The sequence below is a fragment of the Hemicordylus capensis genome, chromosome 5, assembly GCF_027244095.1.
Source record: "Hemicordylus capensis ecotype Gifberg chromosome 5, rHemCap1.1.pri, whole genome shotgun sequence".
Lineage (NCBI taxonomy): Eukaryota > Metazoa > Chordata > Lepidosauria > Squamata > Cordylidae > Hemicordylus > Hemicordylus capensis.
Window position 1 is genome coordinate 119,167,501 of NC_069661.1, and position 24,265 is coordinate 119,191,765.

Below are 24,265 nucleotides of genomic sequence, written 5' to 3' on the forward strand. Positions count from 1 at the left end.
CTAAATATAGCAGCAGACTGTGTGCCCCTACGCAAAAAACATTCTCATATCTAGTTTTAATTTTACATATAAAAATAAGTTGGAGAAAATACAAAAAAACATTTTTTTTATTTTAACATGAAAATATCACAAAAATTAGTAAGCCTGAGATGTAGGGTTTTGGTGAAAAACAAGAGGCTTTGTAGTGTTTGGCTGCTGAAAAAGATGCATGTATTGAGAGTTGGGGTGAGAAGCAGAAGAATGCACTTATTTCTTCTGCATGTCAGTATCTTCACACAGTAAGCCACATGCACCCTTCTTTCCTTAAAGAGATGCTGGAGAACCAGGCTCAGTTCCAGCGGAAGTGGATCTGGCGTGGGCGATCAGCCCCCTCCTTAACCAATGGCTTATGGAATTCACGTCCTGCCCGAGAGTGGATATTCGCCCAGCAAAACTCACAGTAATACTGCAGGCAAGTGACATTGGCACAAAAAAAGGGAGCAAACTTTCCACCACATCGTGCACCCTGGCATTCGTCACACATCTGGTCATCCAACACATATGGCTTTACCTCCACCTGTTTAAAGAACAAAACACAGAAACATAATGAGATTGTTTTCAAAATGTATGCCCTCTTCTATCAGCATGGATTTAATTAGCCTTGAGTACTGTACTCCATGAATATATCCTAAGTTTTCTCATGTTCTTAGATTCCCATGAGCATGACCTATGAGAGGCAAGTAGTGAGAGACAGTGACTGGCTGAAGGTTGTCTAGTGAGCTTCATGCTGAGTAGAGATTTCAACCAAGTTTCCCTGGCTGGTCAACAATCTATGCACTACATAATATTTGCTAGTTATATTGCTGGTAGAAAATGAAGGTTGGAGCAAGGGGATGGATTACTGCTGGGCCTAGGGCTTCAAGATCTAGAAGCCAAAGATTCCCCAAAAACAATCTGGCTTATTACTCTTGTCCTCCCCACTTCTAAATTTTTCCAGGCACTGGCTAACATTCAGAACAATGAACCACTTGTGGAACACTGTGAAAGCGCAAAACTGTTACACTAGCTCATTGTGCTAAGTCTGGAGCCTGTACTCACAGCTCTGGGCTCCTTGGAGGAAGAGCGGGATATAAATGTAGTAGTAGTAGTAGTAGTAATAATAATAATGATAATAATACTCCAGACTAGTGTTATGCCACTGCAAAAATGCTTGTACTTGGCACAACAGTTGTACAACTGTGACACAGCTCATTTGTTTTCATGGGGACATCAGCCGAAAGAATGCAAATTTGACCATTCTGCAAGTGGTTTCTTGCTCTAGCTGTCAGCCACTGTTTACAATGGGTTTATTGTAGCTGCTAAGGGAAGGATGAAAGATACGTGACAGCACAGTTACTACCACTAACCAAATAATAAATGGAATATCTCATAGATGTTTAAAAAACACACACTCCAGCAAATAATTTAACATTTCCAAGAGTGGTAATGTGAAGAATGTAGAGCCAATGTGTTGAACTCAGGGCTGTCCTTAGGGCATGGCAAGCAGGGCAACCACCCCAGGCCCTGCTCTTTTAACCCCCATTAGAATTAACTGGAAGGGAGCCCCACACCTCACACCCCGCCAGGGCTCTCCAAGGACAGCCCTGGTTGAACTGGTCAGAGTGCTGAACCATGGCCAGAGAAACTGGGGTTCAAATCCTACCCACTCAGCCACAAAGCTCACTGGATAACTCAACATCTCTCAGCCAAACCTACTCACATTTTGATTGTTGGGGGGGGAGGCGGGGAGGAGAACCATGTACTCTGCCCTGAACTGTTTGGCGATAGAGCAGAATAAATATGTCATTAAAACACCTGAAATAAATACATAATACAGCGGTGGCCGGTGTGGGTGCCAGAGGCACCCTTAACTGTAAACTAGTAGGTGCTTACCTCTTCTCCTGCCATACCCTCCCAGCACTCACTGTGGTGGAAGATCAGCTTCGCCACTCATGCGTGGCCTCCACTGGCCGTGCAAATGGCCTCAACCAGCTGAAAGGCAGAGCCAATCCTCCGCCACAGCAGGTGCTGGGCAGCGCACCACCACTCTGAACAGCTTTCAGGTGTGGCGGGCGGAGAGGTAAGCACCTACTAGTTTACAGTTAAAGGTGCCTCCTGCTGCCACCGCTGACATGATAATTAGCAAAAGAAAATGACACAAAGGCTATTTGACACTCAAGATGGTAATTACAACTCAAGTAAGAAAAGAGTTTGTACCCTTTTCAAAACACATCTGATTGCAAGGATGAAAAAATGGCAGAAGTCCAATAACTGACTAACATTCTTTAAACTGTTTGAAGTTAATATCTATTTACCATGTATATAAACTTCTAAAACCTTTACTAATTAAATCTTCACAATAGGATCTCCATGCTTCTGGCCACTGGGGTATCCAACACATGTACGAAGACAGTTCTGCTCTGAGGAACTTGCATTGTTACATCTACAAATACCGGAGTCATTTCAATATTACTTCTAATCAGCATGCTTACTTACAGCCTAACTTGTCATGCTGGACTATTTAGAAGCATCTGATTAATTTATTTGGTGTATGGATAGGGATGAAGGTTAGTACAAGAATATCACTCAGATAAAATTATTATTGTTTTGAATAAAATGTAGCAGGAGCTTAAATTGATATATGCAGTCATACATGTATGTAAATTGTATTTACACAATTTCCTGACTGACTATTCACACATCCAAGCTCTATATACAAGTAATTTTATAGAAAGTTAATGAGTACCGATTTAAACATTTTTAGAAACTTCGGACTACAAATTAAAAGCTTTTAAAAAGATGACTTCTCCCCACATTTTCATGTAAACCACATTTTAGACTTTCCAGCTTTCATAGTCTCTCTTTTTTCTGTTTACTTTAACGGCTTTAATTTTGATACAATGACATACTCAATAGATGTATCTCAGCATGTTTTTATAACGGTATCTGCAAAGGTTCAGTGTGAATTCTCAGGCTGCCAGAGACACCTGTCTTACATACTGTTTTCCTACTAAACACATCTGACTGCCAGAATGGAAAAATGGCAGAAGTCCAATAACTAATTTGCATGAGGCCTGTGCTGCTGAACTGTAACAGATTGTGTTAAGAAAGTAAACTGAACCTCAGAATAAAAAGCAAACAAACTGACATATCATTTTTAAAAAGCCATTGTTTTCACTGTCTCTTTCCTGAATATTTCTCTCATCCTAAACAGTGCAAAAAATTGCAAGTAAAACCAGTGCTTCAGGTCATGCAAAACTACTGCACAAACTTTAATATCAGAATGTATCCGTGAAAAGATGTTCTAAAGCTACAATTTCTTGCATGTTTACTTAGAAGTAAGTCCTACTGAATGAGTGCAACCTACTGCATATGATTATGTTGCAACTTAACTATGAAGTACCATACCCATTGCACTTCAAATACCCTTGAGAAACTCGAATGTAATGTGAAAAGCAGCCTTCTTGATGAATATGGGCAGGTTTACATTAGCAGGCTATTCCTACAGCACATTTTCGAGCCATGGTGATAAAACTGCAGTGGCTATGCAATCAGACCCCACATAGAGGCTCCAGTTCACACAAATCGTGCACCTCTGTCTATCTGAACATAATGCCTGTGATCTACTTGCGAGCCTGCATGGTCCCAAGGCACATGCAAAGGGAGGGGGAGGGCACTGGGAAGCCCTTACTTATCTGAATGTTATTAAATCTACTACTACGACGAATATTTATATACCGCACTTCACAAAGCAGTTTAGAAAGAAAAATAAATACTTAAATAAAATGGTCCCCTGTCCCCCAAGGGCTCACAATCTAAAAGAAAAGTAAAGGCAGATACCAGCAACAGCCACTGGAGGGATGCTGTGCTGGGGCTGGATATGGCAAGTTGCTCCCCCCCCCCCCGCCAAGTAGAAGAGTATCACCACTTTGAAAGGTGTCTCTTTGCTCAGTTAGCAGGGATCTGAAGACAGTCTTCTAAAAAACAAAAGCAAACAGATCACCACTAACAAAGTGTGCAGAGTTTAAGCAGCTGCAGGGACACAGTAGAGCCCATGCACTGCTCTGTTGTGTTCTGAATCCTGACGGAAATTGCACAATGTGTTTGAGTGCCACTATTTTTGAGGGCTTCCACACAATTACTGGCTCCATCACGGATCTGATTGGGGTGGTGGGGATTGGGGGTCCCAGAATGCCCTGGGAGAGTGTGTCGTGCAGGGCATTCTGGGGGGTCTTCTCATGAGTCACTGCAGTGTGGAGTCACACGGTGGTGGCACACGATTGCTGAAACTGTTAGCACTCACTCTGCTAACCTCATTGGGGGGGGGGAAATAAGTGGGCTTATCGCCGGGAGCTGCACAGCTCACGGCGGTTCACATGTGTGCAGGAAACTGCGCTCGCTTAGCCCGGTTTCATGTGTGTGTGAGAACAGCCTCATTGTCTCCATATAAATCATGGCAGGGGAGATACTGAGTGAGAGGGAGTGGCTTGCCAAAGACAAGTTAGTGAGCTCTTCATCAATGTGGGATTTGACCCAGACATTTCTTGGCTCACAGTTCTTAGCCACTATATATCACCAGCTATGATACTTCTTTTGGACAGTTTCAGTATTTCCTTTAACTACCAAAATCTATCACACTTTCCCACACATGCACAGACTTTCTTGATATCTTCTTAAAAGAGCAAGCAATGGCTCTTCCAAATTAGGTGCTGCAAGTCCTACAGACAGAAATCTACCACTGTGCACTGTACAATCGTAACTGAAATAGAAACTCCAAATGTAGATGGGTGGGGAAGAGATATAGATGGAGAGGAGCTCCTGGAATTCAGTCTTCTCATCCACTGCCCAACACCTTTTTTTAGGCTGATTGCATTTGCCACTTTAAAAGCCCAAGGGAGACTCCCATTGTCTTATCTAATTGCATTCTAAGTTCTCTTTTAAGATGATGTTTTGTGTTGTGCAGTGTGCTTGCATCTAATATGCTCTGTGATTTCACTAAACATGTACATCAATCCTGAGATGCATCATAGTTTTCCAGGCAAAAGCACCCCATTTTTCAATATGTGCAATGACTCCTGCAGAACTTGCAAGGGAAATTTTGTTCAATACTGAATGGGCATAGGGTTGCCCCTTACCTTCCTCAAATAGGTTTCAGTCCCCAGAGGGTAGTTGACTGTAACCCTACTAGAATAATAAATACAAGACTAGCAGACACGTCACTATTACAATTATAATCCACACACACCAATGTGGCAAATAGATGAGTTGCTATATGAGGGCATGGAATTGAGCTATTCAGATGTATGAAGCAGTAAGCAATTCTGTACAGGAAACAGAATAAACTTGCTGGCTGCAGACGGGAATGTGAGTTAAAATAGCCTCTTACCACAGCAGTGGCAAGGAGAAAGGCACATGGGTGGGGGACATTTGCCTCATCACAGTGCAACCCTGCCTCTGCAACTCACCCATTACACATTTTTCTGCCACAAAAGTTTATGGAGCTATTTCTTAGAAAATATACTAACCGTGGTCCTGATTTGTAACCTCTATATAAGCAAGTTTACAGATGCAAGTTTGGGGTGGTATAGAAATATTTTAAATAAACAAACAAACAAACAAATCCTCTCATACAAGTTATTATTTATATAGCACTGTTCTTTACATAGCACCGTGAGGGTAGAGAGAAGCAAAACTTGTCTCCCATTCCATACACTGAAGAGATCAATAACAGTTGAGGGCACATTTTGCTCCCTAACCTGTTTCCAAAAATGCAGCTTGATTTCTTCCATAGGAGTAAAGAGCAGTTATACAGATGCAACTTGTATATTTTCATGTTGCAGTCCATAGAAAGCAGATGAAATAAGTTCAGTATTAATGTCATGCAACTTACTCGTTTATCAATATCACCATGCTGAAGTTGAACAAACCGAGCACTAATAGCAGCAATGTAGCTCTGCTGATTGGAAAAAGCAACTCGCCCAGCACCTTTTGGGTATTTCAGTTCAGGATCTGTATCAATCCCTGCGTAACAAACTCCACCATACAGACGGTCCATTATCATGGCCAATTCCACTACAAAGGAACAAAAGCATATTATTGGAGTACTTTATATTTTAAAGTACTATCACATATCACTTTAAAATGATATGAAAATCACAGGAAAAACATCTGATAAATTTCAATGTGTTATATGATGGACAAACAATATCTAGATCCAATGCTGCACAACAAAACAAAGGCATGCTGGAGTAGATAGGATGCTCGACTAGATAGACATTGGGCCTGATCTAGCAGGGCTGTTCTTATTTTCTTAAAACCAGAGCATAAAATTAAGGCCTTAGCTTCCAACCTTGGAGCAAGAGGATATTTTGAATTGGACAATGACCTGATCTCCAATGCCAGGGCAGTACTAGGCTGTGGTGAAGATGTGCTAGCACAGGGTAGAAGATCTTACATGGTATGGTAGCTTCACAGAAGGAACCTTTGAGAGGTAGAAAGTGAGCCAGGATCTTAAAGGTCAGAGCTAAATGTCCTGCGCACAAAATAGGGTGAAAGGAGGGATATTAAGATTATGGCTTTGCTCACACAGAGCACCACTGTAGTGCACAACTCTGTGCTTGCACTCTTGGCAACTAATGCAGGTTATGTGATTGGGCTTTAAGATACAGGCCAGTACTGACCAGACCTGATTATTAGTGAGGACTAAACTACATAGTTTAGAACAATATTTCTGACCGATCTTTACTCACATCTTTCAGACGAACACTGAAAGGTTATACCAGACTAGCCCCCTTCCCACCACCGCCAGTATGGAGTATAATTCACTAGGTATTTCTGCTAAGAGCCATTCAGTTAAAGGGTACTGCTACTGAGCAGGGATTGGATAAATACTCGGCCTGTTTCAGATTCATAATTGTAGAGCTGAAGGGAGCCTTGTAGGCCATCTAGTGAAGTCCAACCTGTTCCAGCTCAATGCAGGAGAAGCAAGCCACAGATTTCTTCAAAACAAAAACGTAGCTATACATCCCTTCTGCCATACTTGCAGCTACTCAGTGTCCATAACATGCAGCTTATATTAAGTGAGAAATCTGCAAGCCAGATATTAGTTAAATGTATAGTAGGACCTTGTTATTTGCAGATCCTGAATCTGTGGTTTTGCATATCCGTGGTCGTTCAATTGGCACCCGACCTTGATATACGCAAGGGAAGAATGTATTTAAAAGGGTTAAATCCACATATCCGAAGTAATTTCTGGCTGCCATTTTGTGTCTCCTTTGAAAAAAGGAACCCCCCTTGATTTTTCTAAAATAATGGAAGATTTAAGTCTCTTGTGGGGCATTGCTGGACTGCTGCGGACCCACAGAGCATGGTAGGGCACTTTATTTGGATTTTTTTCATGGTTTTTTGCCCATTTTTAGCAATTTTCCATGCCCTTCGGAACCTAACCCCCACGATCCCATTGACTAAATTCCTTGGTATTCACAGTTTCAGTATCAGAATGAAAGTAGCTCAGAATGGAACCCCAGCAAATATCTAGGTCCTCCTGTATAGTTATAAAGCAGCCCAATCTATCACTGGGGAGAAATAAGTAGCTTCATCCTGAAACAGATATAAAACTACTGGAACTTAAGAGCATTATTCTATAGTAGCATTGAAAATAAAACAAAATTATTGTTTTCTATAAGAGGAAGGCTTAAAGGGTTTAATACTTTAGCTAAGGCAAGCCATACATCATGCTGACACTAGTAGTCTGCCAAATTCCCAGAATAAGTAACATTAATGTGACATGTAGAAAAAATTTGCTTAATTCAAAGTCAGTTGCAGAGGATCCTCTACACAGCCTGCTAAAATTTTATGAAATAAATTGATAATTTAATTTTTGTGGATGTTGTCTATTTTGTATTAAAAGCAAGATGACCAATGTTTCTAAAGTTAGTAAACAAGCCTTTAATGTACTCTGAAACTCATTTAAAATTTTAAGTGATAACACATTACAGTAAAAGGCTTCTTAGACATTTGGAGATACAATGTGAGAAAAGTGATATATCCCTTTGAATATTAAATATTAGAAATGATTTTATGTGTGAAATAAAATACTTTATACATCTATAAATTTACTCCACAAATCTGAGTGCAAAATATAAACCTAATTCAAGTATTTACCACATTCAACCTGCTGTTTCCTCTGTGTTAATATATACCATGCACTAATACAAACATCTGTGAGAATGTGTGTTGCAGGTGATAACACATTCTCAGAAAACACATTTGAGGCTACCTACTCATGGCTTGTTATCAGTACCTGACAATACATATTGCTGATGTAAGCAACTGGGCTTTGAGCTCAAAAGGGCTAGGAATAATAAAATGCCAAGCGGATGTATGTATAGGCTAACGCAAAGAGAGTAAAAGTAGCTCAGGCATGAATCTGCCCTTAAACTGGATTACTGATTTCTAAGGGATTATTATCTGAAACCAAAGTTGCCTGATTTAGCTAGAGTATAAAAAGGGACTATGGGCATATCTATATTCTAAAAGGCTACTAAGAATAGTGGATGACATTCCGTACAGAGTAACATGAATGGTTCTCAACTGCCCATGCTACTGTGGGTGTTTAAATCAACACCCACAATGTTGTGCAGGAGAGGTCTTGTACTAATATGTAAAATTATGCAATTGCACTTCCACAGCACTAGGATGATTAGAAATAATGACCATAGTGTTGCGGAAGTGTGACTGCACAATGTTCTGTATTAGTGCAACGGTGCTTTTGTACAATAGCACAGGCAGTGTTTTAGATGCCTGCAGCAGTGTGAACATGGTAGCTTGTAGTTTTAAAAATGAGTCTAAGCTGGCCCGAATAGGAGACATTTTATCCACAGACAACTCATTTAAAACACCACAGCAGGTAACTGATGGTTCCAAATTCTGATTCAAGGGAGGAGAGGCACGTACGAGCCCTCTCACAACCCTGAACAACTCTGCTGGACATGAGCTTGTGGAGGCAATACAGGCAGAAAAGAACCGGCTTATTTGCCGCATGTATCGCCTAAGCATAGGTCTTCAAGTGCACTCTATGTTGTAATCTGTCAGATCTGAGCAGAGTCTTTCTCCACTTGCACTCCAGTCATCTACCTAGCCGCTTCAGCCCTCATAGTTCTTCCGTATACCAAGGGGCCGGTTCTGAAGCAGGTCGGAGAGGATGCTTAGGAGCAATCATGTCCACTGCCCTGGTGAGTTTGCTGTTCCAGTTCTCCACCAGGGTATCAAAAGGATCAACGGCAGAGCCAACACTAAATCTTTCCAAGGCCTCTTACAATCCTATTGGATCCAATAACCTTCTTAGGCAGACCATCCTAATAGGCCCCTCACCCCTGCGGAGGCAGGGCGTGGCTGTAAGTCCAACCTTAACCAGATGATGTTCCATTCATGACAGTGGGGAAATCACAGGAGTCTCCATCCACGGAACACTACCTTGATCAGAGTAAAAGATCAGATCAAGCATGTAACCAGCAATGTGTATTGGTCCCAAGTCCACTTGGGATAGGCCCATAGTTGTCATGGTCGCTATGAACTCCTGAACCGCCCCGGGCAAATTGGTCCTGAAATTAAGTCCCTCACTACCACAAGGCTGGGGAACTCCAACGCCAAGCCCGAGACAAAGTCTGTCAGCTCAGAAAGGGATTGCACTGGGCAGTGGGGTGATTGCTGTGATATTACATTTATTATTATTATTTCTTGTTTACACAGTCTATAATTATTATTATTATTATTATTAATTTATTAGTATTAGTATATATTACTATCTATATACATGGTATTTTTATTTACAGAGACCAACAGATTCCTGTCCCAAGTGGTTTACAATTAGAAATAAATATACAGAATACAACAGAAGAAGGGGAGGGGAATGGAAGCAATAATGTATGTAAACAGAACAAGAATATATGATGACTTCAGTTATAGTCCCATATTTACCTGCTCTTAGTGGCCGGGGGACACCTCCAACAAAAATTGTTTTTCGGGGATCAAGAGGCTGTGAACCATCCATCACAAAGTCACTATCACTTAAATTCCAAGGGCGGATCTGGACCTAACAAAGCACAGCATACAAAGAAAATAATTGTATGATATCTAATTCTAACCACATTACTGGAACTATTTTCATCTGTTTTTATAAACTGTCATCCAATTATAGCCCTGTTAACTTCTTAGTTGTCCTCTTTGCAAACCTACACATTCAAAATATTATACTTTCTACAGTAAACCAGAATAGCCACAGATGCTGAACTCTGATCGCTTGCTTCTGGTTATTTTTATCACCATCCTCTCAAAAGCAGACTTCAGATAGATGGTGGCTACAGCCTGAAGGCCATCTTGTATTTACTTACTGGTTTATCCTTGATTGTGGGGCTGGAAACACACAGATAGAGCTTTCCATCTTCTTCAATACATGCATCAATCAGTGCTTGAACAGAGCTCTCCTCTTGGAAAAGGAGGAATGCATAACCTAGGTGGGTCAAGGAAAAAATGTCTTGAATATAATTAGGTGCTTTCCTCCCTATTCTTTTCAACCTATTTTGAAAAGCATTTCTTAAGCATGACCACAATCCACAGGACTTCATGTGTGCATGGGACCTTGCTGACTTCTGACAGCAATTCATTTCATTCTTATCAGCTATCACACCAGAAGGTCCTCTTATCTGATAATTATGAGAAGTTTCTGGTGGCTGTTGTGAAGTAGAACCTGACAAGTCACCCAATGGGATTTCAGCTTAAACTTCTGAGAAGAATATATGGTCAAGTCATAAATTAATAAGCACAGTGCATTTAATGAATCAAAGGGTGGAATGTAAATGTTCTAACAAATAAATGAAATCTACACAAAAGCTCTTTTCAATCAATGACTAAGTGACCATAGGTATCTCTGTAAAAAATGTCTGTGGTGGTTTCTTGCTTTGCTTTTTCCACAGTCTAATTTAGTTATTGTATTAAAACCTGCCTGCCAGCTAGATGTCAGAAAAACAATTTTAAGATTATTTATTTTGTTCTTGGATATATATTTTCCTATCAGCAGTGGATGTTATACCATTAAAACTGGATTTGGCACAAAAAGACTAATCTGGAGATTAAAGCAAAGCAGTTTGATGCATAAGTGACTCAGCAAGTCTCCCAATATACCACAAAGAGAGATCCAGTACACCACATATACACCACAAAGAGAAATCTGATTAGATGTGTGAACACTGGCTGACTGGAACACTGGAAAATTACTCAAAGTAGTCCCATTGAAATTAAAAGGTATCCAACTTGTCCTTTTAATTTCAATGAGACTGCTTTGAGTAATTTTCCTCACCATGTCAGCCATTTTATTTATACATCCACATCCACACATAATTTGCTTACATAGCTGTATAGGGAAGTTAAGACTTAGTAATCATAAGCATTATACTCCAGTGTTGACAGATCTTCACTGGCTCCAAGTTTGTCTCCAAGCTCAATTCAAAGTGCCATTTTGGGCTTTCAAAGCTCTAGATTGCTTGGATATGTAGAGGATCACCTTCTCCCCAACCCTTCTTCAGCAGTCCTTCTCCAGATGTTTCTGTCTGCAAAGGTTAGATGGGCAGCTACCAAAGAGAGGGCCACCTCAGTGGTGGTGCCCAAATTACAGGACTTCTTGCCTTCTTTGCTATCTTTTTAGGTGCCAAGTGAACTTTATTTTGTTCTCTTGCACTTTTAGTCTGGACCTCCAAGAGTGGGTCTGGGCCCTGGTAAAAAATTTTCCGTGCCCCTGCCACAAAGCCCCCTGCCTCTACCCTAATCCTACCCTAACCGCCATGAGGCCCACCCCCCCGCTGCTGCCACAAGGCTGAACCGCTGATCTTAAAAATCATTCTAGCCGCTATGTGCGGGGGTTGGGGGTGAGCAGAGCACCCCCTTGTGGCAGTGGCGAGTGGAGTGGGAGTGGTTGCTGAGCCTGAATGTCCGGTCCAGTGGCCCTTGAGAACTGTGAGGCACTCCGACACAGTTTGAATTGAGCACTGTGGGCCTCCTTCCACACTGTTGGGCCCCAGTAATTTGTACCAGCTCCCCCTGCTTTAGTGATTTGTAATTGCATTAGAGATCTTTTTAATTGCCTTTTATTCTGGTTTAATTGCTAGTTCTATTGTTTAATTGCTATTTTTATTTGAAGTATCTTGCTGCTGCTATTCTGCTGTCATTTTTATTGTATTTTAATGTTTTACCCTATACACTAGCTTAAGGCTAGCTAGAGAAGGCAAGACAGAAATGCAATGCAATAAAAATAAATCTGTATTTAGCCAGACTATAAACATGAGAAGAATTAAGTTCTTTCTATGAAATGTCTGGATATAAGTTTCAATATCAGACATCCATTAGCAGTAACAAATCAGAACATGCTATGTTGCAAAACTATATTTCCTTTTCAAAACAATATCAGAATTTCATATACCCACAAGCAACTCAGTCCTAGAGAACTGTGTTATAGTAGACCTGCTTGCATTGCAACAGCTAATTCTGTGTGATGCAAGAGTTCTGCTCCATCTTTCTTTCACAGTCCTTTCATTTTCACTGACGTTTTCTTCCCACTGCTAAGGGAATGGGAATTGCTCCCACACACCTTAACATGTCCTACATCCTTATTTTTCTGAGGTACTGTGCCCAGTAAGGTTTTCTCCCTAGTCAGGGCCAGGGTAGCAGTGCGTATGTCTATGGCTAAATTGTAAGCCTAGAGCCCTTGCAGGCAGGGCCCTAGTTTCCCATCTAGGAGCTTAAGAAATGCTACATATTATAATTATTAACTACTCAGAGTCCAGAAGCGTTTCTTTGCATGCTGAAAACAATGTATGAGCCAATGTTCTGATGCATTGTAGAACTGGGGTCGGAATATTATGTTTCCAAACACATCAAACACACTAAAGATTAAGAGAAGCTGCACTGTTTAATTCCACTATAACATACTGGAAATGTACTTTTGATGGGTACATCCCATCCCATCCGAAACTGTTCATATGGCAATGGTAATATGAGTAATGAAATCTTAATGACTGAGTTTTTAAAAGCTAGTTAAGAGTCTAGAATACCCAATGGAAAAATATACACACATATCGCTAAAACATAAGGCCTAGAAGAGTTGACAAATTAAGGTAGCAATCCAGTGCATATTTATTGGAATAAGTAGCTATGTCCCCCACACCGATGCACTCCCTGGCCCTATTCCCAAACATTTTCACATTCAATGCTTTTTCTGCTATAGACAAGTGCTAATTCCCATGGGCATGGCCAGCAATATTCTAATCCTATGTTGGTGCAGAGGGAAGGGCTGGTGTCAGGAATAGGCAGTCCAGAAGGGCCTGATGCCAGTCCCTGAGACCATCTCTGTGCCTACAGTCTGTGTCTGGTGGTAGGGGAGTACAGGACTCTCTTGCCTGAATCACTACATCATTGCCTTCTGTCTCCCATCCCATCTCCTAAGGCAAGCTGCATGACAAAGGGTGACTTTGGTAGAAATTAGGGGTGTGCAATTCGGATTTTCGGTGATTCGGTTCGGGACCCGAACCGAATCACCCCTGTTCTGTTTTGTGCCCAAATATGGGCCACCCAAATCACCCTTGATTCGGTTCGGATTCAGATTTAATCCGAATCTGAATCGATTCGGGGGGAAAGGGCCCAGGGGCAAAATTTTGGGGTGGGTTGGTAGTGCCCAATGGGTGGAAGCTACCACCCCAATTTCAGGGGGATTGGGCAAAGGGCTGGCTTTGGGGAAATTTTGAAGTTTTAGTGACTTTGGGGCAGTTTGGGGGCATAGCATGGGATCTGGGCAAAAAGAGTGGGGTGGGGTGGTAGTGCCTAATGGGTGAAGGCTACCACCCCAATTTCAGGGGGATTGGGCAAAGGGCTGATTTTTGGGGAATTTCTGAAGTTTTCATGTCTTTGGGGCAGATTGGGGCAGAAATTGGGGCCTGGGGCAGAATAGTGGGGTGGGGCAGTAGTGCCTAATGGGTGGAGGCTACCACCCCAATTTCAGGGGGATTGGACAAAGGGCTGATTTTTTTGGAATTTTTGAAGTTTTTGTGTCTTTGGGGCAGATTGGGGGCAGAAAGTGGATCTGCCCCCAAAGAGTGGGGTGGGCAGGTAGATAGTGTCTAATGGGTGGAGGCTACCACCCGTCCCCAATTTCAGAGTGATTGGGCAGAGGGCTGGATTTTGGTGAATTTCTGAGGTTTTTCTTCATAAGGTGCAGTGTGCTAGATTGATATTCATAGTAAATGAGAGTGTGAAAAAGTGAAAGTGGGGTCATGAGAGTTCTTTAATTGAAAAAAATCTCATCTGCTATCATTGATTGAGAATTCACACCTCAGAAAATAAGGGAAAACATCCCTTCAGAAAAACTTCTGAGGTGTGAATTCTCATTCAATGATAGCAGATGAGATTTTTTTCAATTAAAGAACTCTCATGACCCCACTTTCACTTTTTCACACTCTCATTTACTATGAATATCAATCTAGCACACTGCACCTTATGAAGAAAAACCTCAGAAATTCACCAAAATCCAGCCCTCTGCCCAATCACTCTGAAATTGGGGATGGGTGGTAGCCTCAACCCATTAGACACTATCTACCTGCCCACCCCACTCTTTGGGGCCAGATCCACTTTCTGCCCCCAATCTGCCCCAAAGACACCAAAACTTCAAAAATTCCCAAAAAATCAGCCCTTTGTCCAATCCCCCTTAAATTGGGGTGGTAGCCTCCACCCATTAGGCACTACCGCCCCACCCCTCTCTTTTTGCCCAGATCCCATTCTATGCTCCCGAACTGCCCCAAAGCCACTAAAACTTCAAAAAATCCCCCCAAATCGGTCATGAGCCGAATCACCCGAATTTTTTTGCCCTGAAATTCGGGTGATTCGGCTCGGCCCCGAAAAATATCGGGGGACATCGAGGGTGATTTGGTTCGGCCCCGAATCACCCGAAATTGCTCATTTCGGGCACAGATCGATCTGTGCCCGAAATTTTTTGCACATCCCTAGTAGAAATGGGTCGATAGAGCGACGATTTGTCGAGATTCCCTAAAACCTGGAGCGAGTCCTGGCAGAGGGCATGGCTAGCAGATGCACTTCTCCTACTCCCTGAGCTCAGTGAATATGGGGATAATAATGCTTAAATAGTTCTTTCAAGATTGGTATAATTTCTATATCACAAGTAACAGAAAAAATGGTTGTGAGGATCCACTAACAAATAGAGTTTAGAATATCCTGTAATATAGAAAATAGACTCGGTGCTGATTCAACTAGATTTGAAACACAGCATAAAAACTGGTTTGGTTGAAAGTAGCTAACATATCCTATAAGAGTACTTTGACAGACTTTATGACTAAAAAGGAGCTAACTTTCAATGAATATTCTCTGAATAAAAGTCAGCACACTTATTTGTCTTGATAATAAGTCTTACATTTACAGAACAGAACTATCAGCCAACCAAAGTATACTATGACCTTTTAAATAATGATTCCAGGCAGCAATTTTTCTCTATAGAGCTGCTGATTCGTTAGCTATGGATAAGAGGAGAACACTCTTTACTTCAAGGTAACAGTATAGCTGTTCTTAGAGTCACTACATATTTGACCCTTTCCCTGCAGATTAGCAAATGCAATAGTGTGCATGTAATTTTCTACACAGATTTGCTATCTTCATAGGAGGCAATATTTAATTTGGTTGTCCTGCAAGAGACCACCCAATGGTACAGTGGGGAAGTAACCTGCCTAGGGAACAAGAAGTTGCTGGTTCGAATGCCCGCTGGTATGTTTCCCAGACTATGGGAAACACCTATATCGGGCAGCAGCGATATAGGAGGATGCTGAAAGGAAGCTTCTCATATTGCACGGGAGACGGCAATGGTGAACTTGTAAAGTTGTGCTGTCGAGTCAGTGTCGACTCCTGACGACCACATAGCCATGTGGTTTTCTTTGGTAGAATACAGGAGGAGTTTACAGGGTATGTCTGCCCATTGCTCTGCAGGGAAGATTGAATATATATATCTTTTTAGAGCTGAGTGAAATGTACTTCCTAGTACATCCTTACTCATCTGCTTGAGATAATGCCCATATTGGCAGGGAGAGGAGGAATCAATGTTGCATGGATCATTCCCACACTGAGGTGCACAGAGTGCTGTATGGTGGCTTTTATTTTTTTCAAGATACACCGCAGCTCTTCCAACAGCATACTAGTACTGTATGCCCCAGTATGTAGTTTGGGAACCACTAGTCTAATAAAATTTCTAATGCATTGTATTCTAGGAGTCTGTTCTCTTACTTGGAAACTGTGATTTTATAAGGGACAATTCTGTGCATGTTTGTATCCATATATTCCCATATCTACCACAGCAGATGAGTGCAAGGCAGAACAGAGGACAAAGCAGTAACATACATAACCCCTTAGTCCTCTTTTCCTGCTGAAAGTAAAACCAAGTACATATAATTGCATGTCTGCATATTCTGCCCCATTACCTTGCTGTGGGCAGGATCCAGACTATGTTCATCATGACTCTCCCACTGAAATTAATGAGACTAACTTATCTCATTTATTTCAGTGGTGCGTAGTTATGACTAACCTAGTCTGGATTTTTCTGTCTTTCCTACCCTCCCTTCATCCTCCCCAATTCCATTGTAATTTGAATTGTACGTTCCCCGGGCAGTGGCCTGTCATCTGCTTGTGCTACTCTGTTCAGTACGATCCTACACAGAGTTAGACTGCTTAAATTATGGTGATTTTAATGGGATTTAACACAGACTAAGGACTTTTCCAGACAATGGTCTATTCCATAGCTTTTCAAGCTCCTGCTCTACTGAAAAGTGGAGTGTCCCTCATGCTCTAAATACCTGTGTTGGGTTCCAAATAAATCTGTCACTCCTTCGGAGTTTCAGTGTTCCAGTCAGATGGGAAGCATCTTTCTTCCACTATTTTTGGAGCACTGCCCACTGACCAATGCTTAATTTCCCCTCTCTTTTCATGATCTATCTATCTATCTAATTTATATACTGCTCAAAATTCATGTCTCTAGGCGGTTTGCAATAAAACAATATAGATTAAAACATTAACACAATTTAAGAACAATGACAGATTCTATAAATCTAATTAAAAGTCTGGATGAATAGATTTGTCTTTACTTTTATAAGGTGTCAGAGATGGGGAGACTCTTATTTCAGCAGGAGTGCATTCCAAAGCCTTGGGGCAGCAATGGAGAAGGTCCATCCCTGAGTAGCCACCAGATGAATATTTACATACCGCTTTCCAACAAAGTTCCCAAAGCAGTTTACATAGATATAAATAAATCAAAGTGGCTCCCTGTCCCCAAAGGGCTCACAATCTAAAAAAGAAACATAAAAGACGCACCAGAAACAGCCACTGGAGGGATGATGTGTAGGGGATGGATAGGGCCAGTTGCTCTCCTCTGCTCAATAAAGAGAATCACCAATTTTAAAAGGTGCCTCTCAATAGGTGGTGGGGTTTATAATGGAGAAGGCATTCACCACCTCACTACCTAGCAATCATGAAAAGATACGCAAGCAAGCATTGGAAAAGAAAGCACTGGCCAGCAGGCAGTGCTGCAAAAATAGCACAAGGAAGTTGTTTCCCATCTGGCTGGAATGCTGAAACACAAGGAGAAATTACAGGTTTCCCTGCAGGAGAATCTGCCGTTAAGAAAGGCGGGAGAGCTTGAAAACTACGGAATAAACCATTATCTGGAAAAGCCCTGAAACTACAATCCTATGCACATTTACTTGGAATGAGTGCTGCTAAACTCAGTGGGACTTACTTCTGAGTCAATATGCTCAGAATCAGGTTGCAAGTGCAGGATTACAGTCAAAGTCATTTATTATGGTCAGCTTCATTTATTATGGTCAGCCTCATTATCTATAAATTCAATGGCTGAGTAATGTTATTGACTTTCCAGTCAGGCCGGAATTCCCCGAACACCATTCTGGGTATTCTCTTGGTCCCGGGTCCCATGCGGCACACAGGAAAAACAAGTGTGCTGTGCCTCTGTGCAGCAGGGAGCAGTGGAGCTGGTAGAGAAGGGGCTGGAGAGGAAAGAAAGGTGCCTCTGCTGCCTTTCCCTCTCCGTTCAACTGAAGGTGCCCCTGCTGCCTTTCCCCCTCCATTCAACTGAGGGGTGGGGGGAGGCTGACTATCTGACTGGCAGCAGAAAGAACAAATCAACTAAATGGAAACAGGAGGAGGAGAAGAGCACCTTCTCCAATCAGTGCCTTGATTTGTCCTGCTTCCTGCCTCTGGAACCAGCTGATTGGCTCTCTGTTATTTGTTTTCTGACAGAGCTCTGCCCATAGCTCTGTGCAGGGAAAAGTTGAATTCAGCTCAAGTTGGCTACTGAAGAGGGCCTGGAGGGATCAGCTTTGAGCAACTATAAGTGCCATATTTTGTGTTGTTTTTTAATCCGTGCAAGGTGGGGAGGAGAGAGAGAGGATGGGGGGGGAGGATAAATGGGGGGAAACCAAAGAGAGAGGGAGAGGAAATGGGAGGAACATAGGAGACTGTCTTATACAGAGCTCAGTATTGTCTACATTGATTGGCAGCAAACCTCCAAAGTATCAGGCAGGAGTCTCTCCCATCCCTACCTGGAGACGCCAGCAAGTTAACCTGTGACCTTCTCTGCATGGAAGCAGATGTTCTACCACCAATCTATGGTTCCATTGGGGAATATCTTACAGCACTGCCATGAGGGGAATATGGGGGAAATCGGAGGAAGAAAGGGGGAAGTGTGTGTGTGTGTGTGTGTGTGTCTGTGTGTGTGTGTGTGTGTGTGTGTGAAAGCTTCTTGTGATTACAAAAGTATACTGCATCTGAAGATGGGAGGATCTACACAGCCATCATGACTAAGAGTTAGCGATAGCCCTCTTTCCTTCAGAATTGTTATTACACCATTGTGTGGGAATGAAACAAATTAATATACATTATACATTACCAATAATGGAAAACAAGAACATTTGCCCTACATCTACATTTAAACAAAAACCCATTTAGAATATAGCAACCAATATGCAAACTAATGCGAAAACAACTTGACAATCTGACAACATTTGTCAAATACAACAGACATGTTACAGCAGCTGTAAAACAAAAGAAAGCTTCCTCAATGCAAAGATAATAGCACAAAATAGAACACACCACAGTCAATACCATTTAATATACTCTCTTTATGTTTAACTGATATTCTAATAGTAATTCTCATTAATATCTGACAGTGAGAATATCCTCATTTTTTAAGTTTTGGGAGGGGGATTGTCCTGCAGGCCTCTCATTATACTGAGTTCCATTAACAATCCAAGTTTTTGGACCAAATTTTGAATATGCTTTCTCAAGTCATACAAAAATGGGAAATTATATACCATCATCACCAACATCATGAGAGTTCTATTATACTAGTTATATACAAAGGCAACACCAAGGAGATAGCAAAAAATCACAGCTATTTTTGTGAAGCAGGATGTGACTTCTATGGAACTGCTGTATGGAACATAAAAAGGCTGTCCTCACAAGCAGCAAAACCCAGCCAAATCCTGAGTTTGGCTGCTTGTGTGGAGAGCTGGGATCGCTCCCGATCCTGGGGTTCCTGCCCAGCCTAACTCTGCTTTTTGCCCTGGGTCTTAGCCAAGGGTAAAAGAGCAAGTGTGCCCTTAATCCCAGTGCCAGGACAATGTGTTAGCTCAGGCTATTTGCAGCCCAAGCAGCTACAGTGATGGGCACCTAGAGCGCCGGTCTGATGGGGGAATCTCCCCCCCCCAAGGTTCATGGTGCATTGTGGGATTCCCGGAGGCCTAGACGCACAGCCAGGTGGGCAAGAAGATCATCCGGGGGCGGGGGGAGGTAAGCCTAGCCTTCCTGCTGCCGGCCCCGCCTCCCAGCTGTGTGAATAGCCTTAAAGTTAGAGGAAGTAGCGCCACACTAGATGAGGCTGGTACTTAGGAAGAACCCTTAGCTGTTGGATTTGATAAGTAATGAAGTCTCTCTTCTTGCCAATTAAGTTGGCAGCATCCACTGCTACATCTCATAGAGCAGAAATAATATACAGAAGGGAGGCTGTGAGGGCAAATTCACACACAAGAGGCAGCCTGTAATTTTATCCAAGCAATTCATCCTGCATGTGGAGTTGTGTGGAGAAATTACAGGATGGACTGAGCTATACACAGATACAAAATGTAGGGGCCAGCAGCCCTTTCTGTGAATATGGTAGTGCTTTTCTCCAGCTGCTATCAATATAGAAAGGCCTGTTGCAGCTTGTTGTATCTATATATAGCCAGGTCATGGAGAGGCTTCTCTCCATAAGCTTGTATGTAAGGGGGAAATCACATGAAAGATAAGATACTGGCTCACATGTGAAGTAGTCCTGAATATCTCTCCAATTAGAATAACTTATATTTAGTGCAGAACTCAAAAGAAGCAAAATCTTTACCTTTAGGTGGAAAGTAGGATTTGCTTTCTGCTTTGTGAGGCCAGTCAACTACCAGAGGTCCAAATCGTCTGAAGCTAGCAGTAATTTCATCTAAAAAAATTGATAAAATAGCTACAGTTAATATATTGGCTTGTGTTTCCTTTCTTAATGTTTTTCAAAGCTACTTGTGAATCATCTCCTTCACCTTTTTTTAAAAAAAACAGTGGTTTCTTGCAATTCATAAAATAATTTTTAAAGATACCCATTTAAAATAATGATGTGCAAACTGCCCTTCCCCACAGTTTGTCTTACTGGGTTTTGTGAGCATTTCTGCTGAATATTTGTAAAAACTCAGATGGTTTTCACATGCTGAGGACTGAAGACAGTGGAGCAAAATCAATGGACATTATTTATCAGAGATCTCTTGCAAACTTTAAACAAATTTGCCCCCAAGGAAGGCCACTGGCTGAAATGCATTGGGCTTGGTAAAGGTTACAAGCATCTTGAGACTTGGTCTCTTTTTAGTGGTGGAGTGATGCCACAGGGTGTATTATTTGGACATGCAGCTGAGAGCAGGAACTGGCTACACTTCCTTTCTGTGTTTCCAACCATGGTTAGCCCTTTGGTGAAGAGCTTCCCCCTTCTGGGGTGGTGACAATTCTGATAAACTGCATCAGAATGCCCCCTTGCTTCTGAAAAATGCTCTGCCTCCCAACTGAGATATATTGCTTAATATTACTGCTGTTACTATTGGGAAATATTTGCATTATTACACTAAGGCTGGGTAAAGTTTGTTCCTTTTCTTTTCTGTGATTGGTACTAACCATACATGATAGAGGAGACAAATTACAGACAACTAATTAATTTTTTGGTTTAATTCTACAGAGAACAAAGATCTCTTCCCAGCAATGATCAAGCAACTCACCTTCATCAATGTCTGGAGGAAGACCACCAACAAACACCTTCCGAGAGAAACGTTCTATCCGTTCTCCATTCTGATGAGCCGAATAGCATGTAGGTGAATTCAACACACCTACTTGATCACTATGGCCATCATCAAGCAAGCCATCATCTATTGGAAAGAGGGAAGAACGACCTAAGGAAGAAAAGAGAAATAATTGAATATAATTTTGCAGATTGCTATAATCCACCAGCATAGCACAGTGTAGTGGTCAACTTGAGCCAGGAAGCCCTTTATTCAAATCTCACTTTTGCCATGAACTCACAAGCGTAGCTGACAGCAAGCCACTATCTCTCAGACTCTGCACCCCCACCCCCCTGGAAATATGAAGACTGTTAAATATCTACTATGCAGAACTGTTTTAATTATTACTAAGATCATGTAAGCGAAATGCTCTAAACAATCTAAAGCCTTATGGACTAAATCCTAAATAAGTTTCATGTGATTAAGGAAATTCCTTCAAGGGTATTCCTCACCCCTTCTTCCCATAACACTTCCCTGAAAAGCCTCTTCTGAAGATTTGGATCCCCATGGGGAGAAGGGATGCAGAACTGCCAGAAACCAAGTCAAGGCACTCTACATGAGCAGGAGCTCCACTTTCAAGCTCCTAACCTTCCATCCTCTTCCTCACTCTCAAGAGGCCTTTTGGGGGGAGGGCTGCTGTGGGGATGGGGATAGTCCTGTAGTCAGGGAGGGTTGGGTCAGTGGGTGCACTGTCCCACCTAGGTCTTTTTTAAATTGGGCTTTTAATTTGTGACATGACAGTAGCTCTCTTCAGACGTTATCAGCACAAGCAGCGCTCATGGGTAAAGAGGAGAAGAAGCAGTGTTCCCTCTAACAGGGATCCCCAGATGTTGTTGACTACAACTCCCAGAATCCCCATCTGCAATGACTTTTGCTTAGGGATTATGGGAGTTGTAGTCAACATCTGGGAATCCCTGTTAGTGGGAACACTGAAATGAAGTCCCACCGCCCAGCTGTCACTAACCCTCTCCTGCCCTATGAACATGCTTACGTGCTGTTTGTCTGAAGGGGGAGGTGCCATAAGCGTGTTCATCAGCAATCCTCTGCAACCTAAATCGATCAAGGTTGCAGTTGATGGAATCAAAGGTGATCATGCTTATGGCACCTCCCCCTTCAGACAATTTGCATCATAAGCTTGTACATCCCTTGGGAGGCAGTGGCAGTGGCTCCTTCCTTCTTTCCCCATTGTAATTGTAATTTTAAAAGTATAGCAGGTGGTGTTAAGGCACCTTCAAAAGGCAAATTAGGACTCCAAAAATCTTCACATCAAAATTTCCACTAACTCAGGGTGGATTTTTCATGATCACTATCATCCTATGATTACTTAAACGATCCTGAAAAAAATACCTTGTGTAGTAACATAACCCTTGAAGAGTTAAACATTAGCACTTTCCATTATTGGCTAGAATTATACTCCACCCCTTAGACATTCCTTTGCTGTGCTTTTCAGTTGTGTTCTCTACCCTGCCAGCAGTAAAGAAACATCTTTGTATGCAATAAGAAGTAGGACTCTGTTTCTTTTGAATTAATTATGATAGTGAGTAACCAGATCAGGGTCAGGTGCTAAAAAGGCAAAACAACTTAAAATGAACTGGAAGAATTCTACCCTACGTTACCCATTACTCTTTTAAAGCATCCATTATACTCACAATCATAGTGGCTATTCCCACCCTCTGGGGTACTTAATGATGACAACATGGCCATAGAGCAGGGCTGCTCAACTTCGGTCCTCCTGCAGATGTTGGCCTGCAACTCCCATAATCCTTGGCTACTGGCCACTATGGCTGGAGATTAGGGGAGCTGTAGTCCAAAAACAGCTGGAGGGCCTAAATTGAGCAGGCCTGCCTTAGAGGACTAAACACATAGCTGTGTACACTACAAGCTAACTGGTCACCAGTGTTCTCTCTAAGTTTTATAATCAGTGAGCGGCATTTTCTTCTGGGTGGCAGTATCAAGGCAGTGTGCGCACCCCCCCTTACACACACACACACACACACACACACACACACACACACACACACACACACTTATTTTTTACCTCCCGCCCCCAGGCTCCCAGCTCTGGTCTCTCTGGGCTGCCAGGGGGAGCTGCCACCACCACCTTCTGCTCTCCTCCTACTCCATCTGCCAAAAGCCTTGCAAGATCTGCAGCCAGAACGGGAGGTGGTGGTGGCGGTGACCCGGTTGGGGAGAGGGGAAAACGGGGCAATGCTTCCCAGATGGGGAGATGGGGAAACAGGATGCCAGTCAGTTGGGCGGTGGTGGCAGGCGCAGCAGAGACGGTGCACCTGCCAGAAACTACTGCACGGGGGCCTGGGGGTCGGTGTGCATGCATGCACGCACTTTAGAGGGAACAGTTCTGGCCACCTAGGCTGTACTCAGTCCCGGACGCTTTAAGCACTCCAGAGTAGTACCACACCTAATTATTTCTGATTTTCCACAGATGTGTGCATAGGAATATGAGGCCTTTTAAGAGTTTCTAAACAGAAAAATCTACACAGCAATCAGTGAAAAACTAGCCGACCCCGCACAGAGCATCTGTGCACTCTTTGGGCCCAGCGGTTACCTCTCCCCCACCTTCTGCCCCAGTCTCTGCTTCCGGGCCCAGCCACCTCTCCTCCCCACTGCCACTTCTCTCCCCCCCCTTCTCCCCCACTTCTGGGCCTTGCCTCCGCAGCTGGGCCCACCACCTCTGGCCTTCATGGCTGGGCCGCTGCCGCTGCAACCCATTATCCTGGGTGCACCTCAGCCAATCAGGCACGTCTGCCGCCCAGCCAATCAGCTGGGCTCTGGGA

General features: G+C 42.6%; 1 protein-coding gene across 5 annotated transcripts in view; it reads right to left on the bottom strand.

Annotated features, from left to right (window-relative positions):
* Nucleotides 1–24,265, bottom strand: part of CPEB2 (cytoplasmic polyadenylation element binding protein 2) — a 110,626-nt gene that overhangs the window by 3,864 nt on the left and 82,497 nt on the right. For 4 of the 5 annotated variants that reach the window (XM_053253200.1, XM_053253203.1, XM_053253202.1 and 1 more), the window contains 6 exons: nt 21,411–21,581; nt 20,507–20,596; nt 10,410–10,528; nt 9,997–10,111; nt 5,909–6,090; nt 1–556 (listed from right to left, as the gene is read on the bottom strand). The exon at nt 1–556 is cut by the window's left edge and continues 3,864 nt beyond it. In XM_053253200.1, the coding sequence (XP_053109175.1) occupies nt 329–556; nt 5,909–6,090; nt 9,997–10,111; nt 10,410–10,528; nt 20,507–20,596; nt 21,411–21,581 (905 nt within the window). In that variant the 3' untranslated portion in view covers nt 1–328. The remainder of the gene's footprint in view (nt 557–5,908; nt 6,091–9,996; nt 10,112–10,409; nt 10,529–20,506; nt 20,597–21,410; nt 21,582–24,265) is intronic. The other variant, XM_053253205.1, reaches the window with a different exon arrangement.